At 42.4% G+C, this 7,920-nt stretch overlaps 1 protein-coding gene and 1 long non-coding RNA gene across 2 annotated transcripts; one reads left to right on the forward strand and one right to left on the reverse strand.

Moving 5' to 3' along the window:
• Positions 1 to 958: 958 nt before the first annotated feature.
• Positions 959 to 3,427, reverse strand: LOC112094326. The gene is made up of 3 exons (XM_024174927.1): positions 3,131 to 3,427; positions 1,543 to 2,545; positions 959 to 1,110 (listed from the first exon to the last, which is right to left on the reverse strand). The coding sequence occupies exons 1-3, from the start codon at positions 3,425 to 3,427 to the stop codon at positions 959 to 961; spliced, it is 1,452 nt and encodes a 483-aa protein (XP_024030695.1).
• Positions 3,428 to 6,858: 3,431 nt separating this feature from the next.
• Positions 6,859 to 7,711, forward strand: LOC112094303. The gene is made up of 3 exons (XR_002903469.1): positions 6,859 to 7,170; positions 7,379 to 7,467; positions 7,640 to 7,711. It is a non-coding gene; the product is annotated as an uncharacterized LOC112094303 (long non-coding RNA).
• The last annotated feature ends 209 nt before the right edge of the window (positions 7,712 to 7,920 follow it).

Consider the following 7,920-nt stretch of genomic DNA (forward strand, 5'->3'; position numbering starts at 1 on the left):
GTTCTCTGCAAACCAAAGTTAATGAAAAAAATGAAAAATCTAAAACCCACAAGTATACGAATCAAATCTTTGGCCTTGCTCACTATTTGATCTTCGGTTTTCACTGATCTTTGGATTTTGTCTGTTTAGAATTCTCAGTTTTTTATTTTTATAGAATTTTGTCTGTTTAGAATTCTCAGTTTTTTATTTTTATAGACGAGAGATTCTTACACACTGGGTTCAGTTTAATTTTTGAGCTTTTCATCGAGCTCTTCCTTCGGATTCCTCAGGTTAGGTCTTGTTTATTCGATTAATTTAGTGGATTACCCAGATGTCTAAAACTCTAAAACTTGCTTACTAGAGCCAGGGAAGTTTAGGCAAATGGTTTTATGTTTCATTTACCAGGTCCAGGTTATTTAAAATTTGATAAAGATTGTTTTTAGAATTGCATTTGTATGTTTGTCACCATTAATTGCATGTTAGTACTCAATATGACAATTGACTTTGATTATACCGGCGTCAACAATTTGGTGTCGTTATTCTGGAAAATTTTACTTTAGCTTCTTTATTGCTGGTGTTTATACTTTCATGCTCAAATGTTTTAGACAACAGAGTTTAAATGTCCTAATTTGGTTATTTTATTGTAGGATAATGGCTCGCTTAGACAAAAGTGAAACTTTGAGAAAGAGGAAGATAGTTGCTTTGTTTTTACATTGGTTGAATATTATGCATGTAGTGCAATGGTTCTTTCAATTGATTGAAAGAGTAGTGATGAAGGATTTAGAATCAAACTTTGTGCAGAGACAACTTTATGTGCTTGACGTGTTTGTTCATAGGCAATATGTTCATCAACTAGCTTTTCATTCAGAAACTTGGCCAATGAACGATGGCGATAGGGCCGAAGTTTCAGGAACACCAAATCCCCCACGTCGAACGAGACATCACGACGCTTAAGATCTGCGTTCCTCTTCATTGAATGTTACGCCTGAAGCAAGTGGCCTTGCAGCTCCTCTAAAATAGCATCCCTCATTTGCAATTGCTCCTCCAACAAAGAGTTAGCTGTGGAACCCAACTCAAAACGCAGCAATTTAGGAGGGTCACGACCATACAATGCCCTGAAAGGAGTCATTCCTGCGGACACATGGAAGCTTGTGTTATACCAATATTCGGCCCACGCTAGATAAGAAAACCATTGAGTAGGTTTCCCAGAAACAAAACAGCGTAAATAGGCCTCTAAGCACCAATTCACCACTTCCGTTTGCCAATCCGTTTGAGAATGGTAAGCCGTACTATGATGTAAAACAGTACCCTGCAACTTAAAGAGCTCCTTCTAAAAATGGCCGAGGAAAACTTTGTCGCGGTCGGACACAATAGTCCGTGGGAACCCGTGGAGTCGCACCACCTATTTACTAAACAGGGCAACCACTGACTTTGCAGAAAAAGGATGGCGAAGACCCAAAAAATGTGCATACTTACTCAACCGATCAACAACCACTAAGATTGAGTCATTTCCCGCCGACTTGGGTAAGCCTCCACAAAATCCATCGAAATCTCATCCCATACCTGGTTCGGCAGTGGCAATGGTTGTAATAGCCTCCTCAGGAGCCAAGGTAGACGCCTTGTTTTGTTGACACACTTGACAAGCTGCTACAAAAGAGACTACATCCTTTTTCATGCCATACCAAAAGAACTCGGAGGACAATCGTTTGAACGTCTTTAGGATTCCCGAATGTCCTCCAACCTTACTGCCATGGAATTCATTCAAAAGGACCGATAAAAGAAGAGATAGTCGAGTCAGGACCACCCGACCCTTGCAAAGCAACATGTCATTACATAAAGAGAACCCCTTCACCCCCAATGGATTGCCCAGCAACTCCTTCCGAATTCCTGCCAACTTCAGATCACCCAAAAGTTGCTGCCGAATTTCAGCTCCATCATATAGCGCGGAAGTGGTAAGGTGCATCAACTCCAACCCCGAAGACCGCCTGGATAAAGCATCAGCCACGCGGTTCTCGGACCCTAGCTTATATTGGATCTCAAAATCATAACCCAACAGTTTGCACAGCCATTTCTGGTGCTCTTCCCCAACTAATCGCTGCTCCAACAAAAATTTTAAACTTCTCTGGTCAGTGCGGACAATGAAATGCCGCCCAAGGAGATAATGTCGCCATTTCTGGATTGCCAACACCACAGCCATTAACTCGCGCTCATAAACGGACTTAGCCCTAGCTTGAAGAGATAATAGCTGACTAAAGTAGGCTATAGGCCGCTGCTGTTGCATTAAAATCGCGCCAATCCCAAAACCCGAAGCATCGGATTCTACCACAAATGGTTGTGAAAAATCCGGTAATGCTAGAATCGGAACTGTAGTCATGGCTTGTTTCAATCTTTGGAAAGCAGCCTCAGCCTCTTCCGACCAATTAAAACTGTCCTTCAATTGTTGTGTCAATGGCCAGGAAAGATGGCCATACCCTGTCACGAAACGCCGGTAATAACCGGTCAAACCCAAAAATCCACGCAACTCCTTAATAGAACCGGGAGTGGGCCAATCCAACATAGCTTGAATCTTGTTGGAATCGACCGAAACCCCATCACAAGAAACAATATGACCCAAATACTCCAATCGACTTTGGGCAAAAGTACATTTTTTTTAGTTGACGTATAATTGGTTATCTTCCAAGGCAGTCAAAACCACTTCCAAATGACCCACATGTTTCTCCAAGGTTTTACTGTAAATCAAGATATCATCAAAAAAGACTAAAATAAACTTCCGCAAGAAAGATTTTAGTACCTCATTCATCAAAGATTGAAAAATGGCCGGAGCATTAGTTAGCCCAAAAGGCATAACCAAAAATTCATAATGGCCCTCATGAGTGCGGAAAGCTGTCTTAGGAACATCCTCCACGCACATACGAATTTGGTGATAGCCTGATTTCAAATCCAGTTTGGTAAATATAGTGGCACCAAACAATTCATCCAATAACTCTTCAATCGCCGGTATGGGAAACTTATCCGGAACTGTAGCTTTGTTAAGAGCGCGATAATCAACGCAAAAGTGCCAACTACCATCTTTTTTTTTAACTAGAAGCACTGGACTAGAAAATGGGTTGTTGCTTAGTTGTATGATCCCGGCTGCAAGCATCTCTCATACCAGCTTTTCAATCTCATTTTTCTGAAAATGGGGATACTTGTAGGGTCTAACACTAATAGGGGCAGTGCCCGGTTGAAGCACAATACGGTGATCATGCATACGTTGAGGTGGGAGTCCATCCGGCATATTCAAAACCCTTGGATGAAGCTGCAATAGTGCACTGATCTGGGCAGGAAGTGGCTGGTCTGGTTCCCTTTCCATGTCTAGCGCCTCTAACTCCAAATAGATGCCTTGTCCCTCATGTTTAATGGTCCAAAACATCGCCTTAAGGGAAACCATAGAAGTGGAGAGAGTCATGTCACCACGCAATGTCACCACTTCCCCCCTAATTCGAAGCTTCATCAATTGGGATTTCCAATTCACATGCATACCCCCCAATGTTTCCAACCACTGCATGCCTAGGATAACATCCACCCCCCAACTCCAATGGCAAAAAGTTTTCTATAATGGTTAGTTGCGGTAAACTCAATGACACTTCATGACAAAGTCCCTGCCCTTTAACCGATTCCCCCGTGCCCACTTGCACTCCAAACCCGACAGTGGGAAAAATTGGAATGGACAATTTCTCTACTAAACTTAAGGAAATAAAGTTGTATGTTGCTCCAGAATCGATTAAGACAATTACCTTTTGTTGAGCAATCAATCCGCGAATCTTCATAGTTTTGGGTGTTGAAAGCCCCACCACGGAGTTCAATGATAGCTCAATAAGCTCGGGCTGTCCCTCATCCCAAACAGTATTTGCCACGTCAATATCTTCCACCAAACATTCCGTGGAGTCCTCATCACTAACCAACATAATTCGGAGCTCCTTCTTCTTACAACGGTGACCAAAAAAAAATTTCTCATCGCACCTATAACAAAGTCCCTTGTCTCTCTTCTCCTGCAACTCAGAGTTCGACAACTTACGAAAAGGAAATTCCCGCTTTTGGTTTTCTGCCCTATCCACATTGGCTGGAGCTCGCTGAGGTCGTTCAACTCTAGGAATTGATATAACAGGGAGGGTAGAAAACTCAGTTCGCGCACCTCCCAAAAATTGTGGCCTCGACACTCTTGATCCTGCAACCTCCCGGCGTAGCAGCTCATTTTTCTCCTCGATTCTCTGGGCAATCTCCATAATTTCGCTTAATCCCTCCAGTTTCAAGAGTCGCAACTCTGCCCGCACTTCCGCCTTTAATCCGTTAACAAAAATGCCCTCCAAAATTTTCTCAGGAACATCTAAGAGTGGGGCTGCAGAAACTTCGAATTGCCTGCGGTATTCCGCCACAGTCCCCTCCCGTCGGATCGCCAAGAACTTCTCGTAGAGGTTTCCAGCCTGCGATGAACGGAAACTCTGTATAAGAGATAGCTTGAACTCCGTCCTCCCGTGAAATGGACGGCGACCATTCTGCCACTGGAACCAAGACAGAGTGTCTCTTTCCAGAGCAATTCCAGTGGTAATCAGCTTCTCCCTTTCTGAGCAGCGATTGATGGAAAAAAATTGTTCCATTCGGAACACCCATCCGTTGGGATCGCCACCACTGAATAAAGGACACTCCACCTGCCGCCGGCGGTATGAAGTCCAATCCTCATTCTCCGGCAACTCGCCCAAAACCCCCCTGTTATCCCCACTCTCGCTGTGTCGCCCTCCTCTGTAACCATCCCCACCCCTGCCACATCTCTGATCGCGGAATCCAGGATTTTCAGGTTCACCGAAAACCCCTCGCCACTCTCCACGACGACCCATCGCACCTTCCCTTGGACCCACATTCATTCCCTCTCGTTGACCCTGACGCTCCTCTTCCCCTCCGTCGCGACAGGAATTCCGCAAATTCCTGAGTTCCACCGGTCGTTCTCCCCCCCGTGCACGCAACCCAAGGGTTTTCGCCGGTAATGGTGCGTTCTGCAGAACCCTAGGATCTATCACCCGTTCCTCGATTCGTACACACGATCCCGCAACTTCCGTCACACGCGACCCCGCGACTACTGTTGGAGCTACTCCGCGCTCTGGCTCCACCGTGGTCGTTGAAGTTCCTGCCTTCTCGGACGTCTTCGTCGGCGCCGCCAACAATTTCATCTGCTCCTCCATAAACCGACGCAGTTCTGTGAGATTCTGAGCCATCTCAGTCCTAACCATTCCGATGCCCTTCTCCATCTCCCCAATACCCTTCTCCATCAAAACCCTAACCTCCTTGATCTCCTTCTCTACCGTTTCGAACCTCTCCTCTGCTTTTCTTGCTGCCATAATTCTCCCAGACGTTGCTCTGATACCAAATTGATAAGTTCAGAGTAACTAGTTCGCGAAATTGAATCAAGAAAAACGAAAGAATGAATCTTTATTGAATTATCAACAAGAACTACACAAACGGTTTCTTGGAAACCGAGAACTCCTCCTGCTCAGCAAAACGCCAAGACTTCCCGATACAGACTCTAATGGTTGCCTACCTCCCAATTCCAGCATGTCCACCTATTTATTTCTGCCCCATCAACTCTAATCAATAATCCCCTGTGCTAACACACACAATAACCCCGTAAGCATATACTAACACACACAATAGCCACGTAAGCCTATACACATATGACCCTATACACTAACAATCCCCTAATCACTTCCCCGACCCTTCCTCACATAAACTTGTCTAAGTAGAGGCTTATCATATTCTCTTCTAGAACTAGCTTTATAATGTCTCTATAAATGAAGAAGGTACAGTAGATATATTTGAGAATGCAGAAGATCCTAAGCTACATTAGCTTTTTCAAATTGAAGGTCTTGGGGTATGCTTGTAAATTGAGTTGATGATGTTCAAAGGCATCCTCAGTTTTTTAGTTTTGTGTTTGTTCCTGACTGATTCAAGTTGAACTGGGATTGTAAAAAAGGAAAGAAGCCAATATTTCATTTTTTTGTTCATAATTGTTGTTTGTTTTGTTTTGTTAGGTTTTGATTTTGTTTAGTGCTGAATTGGTGTTGGTTTTGTATTATTTCAGTTTAAGAGTTTCTCGCAGAGGCTAGAAGATGTTGATGTTGATGTGTACTGAAGCCTCGACAAACTAAGGCTGGGCCATCATAGGGGTTCTCTTTCTTCTGGGATTGCCTTGTAGAATGGAGGGTGTGTTCATATTACTCTAATCATATTAGATTGATATTCGTGCTTTAGGCCCTATATATGATTCGTAAAATATTTTTTTTCTTTTCTGCCTAAAACCGTTCGATCTAGTGGCACCGGAGAGACTTTGGGTGGGATGGGATTTGGGGGTTGTTACAAGTTCGATCCCGTGTTGTATCAAAAAACAAAATAGTTTTTTCCGTCGCTATTATTAATGGTGACGTATATTTGCTATACTCAATAGAGAGTAGTGAACAAGTGTGAAAATATAGCAGTTGAACCATGTCTCACTAAGATTGTACACAATTTGTAAGTTGATTGGTTTTCAACCAGCCAATTAAGGTAGCTCAATTGGTGTTTATTTGGGTGCGAGTTGGTTTTTAATATATTGAGTCCGAGGTCAAGTATCAGTTGATAGTACTTTTTCTTTGACAGGTTTTTGACTTTCCTCATAGAAGCAGTTATGTGTTTCGTAAGTTGGACTTGGGAGAAAAGAGAAAGTTGTTATGTGTCATTGGCTTAGTTTGGTAGAGATTTTGGGAGGCTAAAATCATTTTTTTTTTCAGTTAAAGCTGTTTAATGTGTTTGGTAAACACTTTAAAAACTGATTTTTAGAGAATCTAAAAATAATTTTGGGCTGAAATCAGAAGTAGCTCACTTGCTGTTTCTGCTTCTGATTGTAGATTATGCGACAATCTATCTGACTTCATTAATGAAATTTTAGTTATTCTCAAAATATTCCTGCTAAATCAAAAAAATTCTCAACCCCCTCATTTCTTGCTGCTCCTTCGCCATCTCTCCTCTCTAAAACCGAAGTCTCTCAGCCAAAGCTCTCTCAGCCTCAGCCAAAGCTCTCTCAGCTCCCTCCGTTTATCTTTCTTCTCTCTCTCGGACTCCCTCTCTCCAGATTTCGTAGCTGGCTGAGACCGGATCTGGTTGGAGCTCACCATCTCTACATCTGTAAGTACTTGGTTGGGTTATTGGGTAGCAAAAAGTCGAGTAAAACAACAGATATCTAGAACTGTTTTATAATGGAAAGTACTTGTGCTCAGATAAGCTAAATTCGAGACTGGGATTTATGTTGGTGATGATTTGGGCGTTTTTGATTGGGGATTATGTGCAAATTTGATGATTTTTTGTTTTTTATTGAATTAAATGGTTGTTTCAGGTGAGTTTGAGTGCCTTCGCGTTCTTGTTTTCAGAGCTTGTGCAGTACAATCAGACACAAGTTGACAACATTGCCGAGTTAGAACGGAGGTGATTTAAATTTTCTTGTTTTTATAGTTATTTTCAGCTATAATCTTGGAATTTCGCCTGGGTGCATTTAGAGAATCCAAAAATTTCAACTATATATTTGTTGATTGCTTCTGAAAGTCTGATTCTATTGACTATTGAGTGTCGAGTTTGATATTTATTGAAAACTGAGCAGGTTGGAGGACGCAAGTTATGCGGTTGGTGCTCGAGTTCTAGAACTGCTTTGCCATAGGGATAAGGTACAATAATACTTTGTTGGTGTTCTATTAATGACGTACATAACCCATTCATGACTTTTGGTTTAGTATGGGGCTCTTTGCCCCGTTTTTGTAATCAGTGGGAAATGAAAAGTTGTATTTTGTGTTTTAAAACGTTGGATCTTATAGCTGTCCAATGTCTATAAATTATTCGAGTGTAGCATTCATTTTGCTTGTAGCCTGGTACTAAATACCCACC

Source organism: Morus notabilis, unplaced genomic scaffold (assembly GCF_000414095.1).
Source record: "Morus notabilis unplaced genomic scaffold, ASM41409v2 Scaffold25, whole genome shotgun sequence".
In the NCBI taxonomy this organism is placed as follows: Eukaryota; Viridiplantae; Streptophyta; class Magnoliopsida; order Rosales; family Moraceae; genus Morus; species Morus notabilis.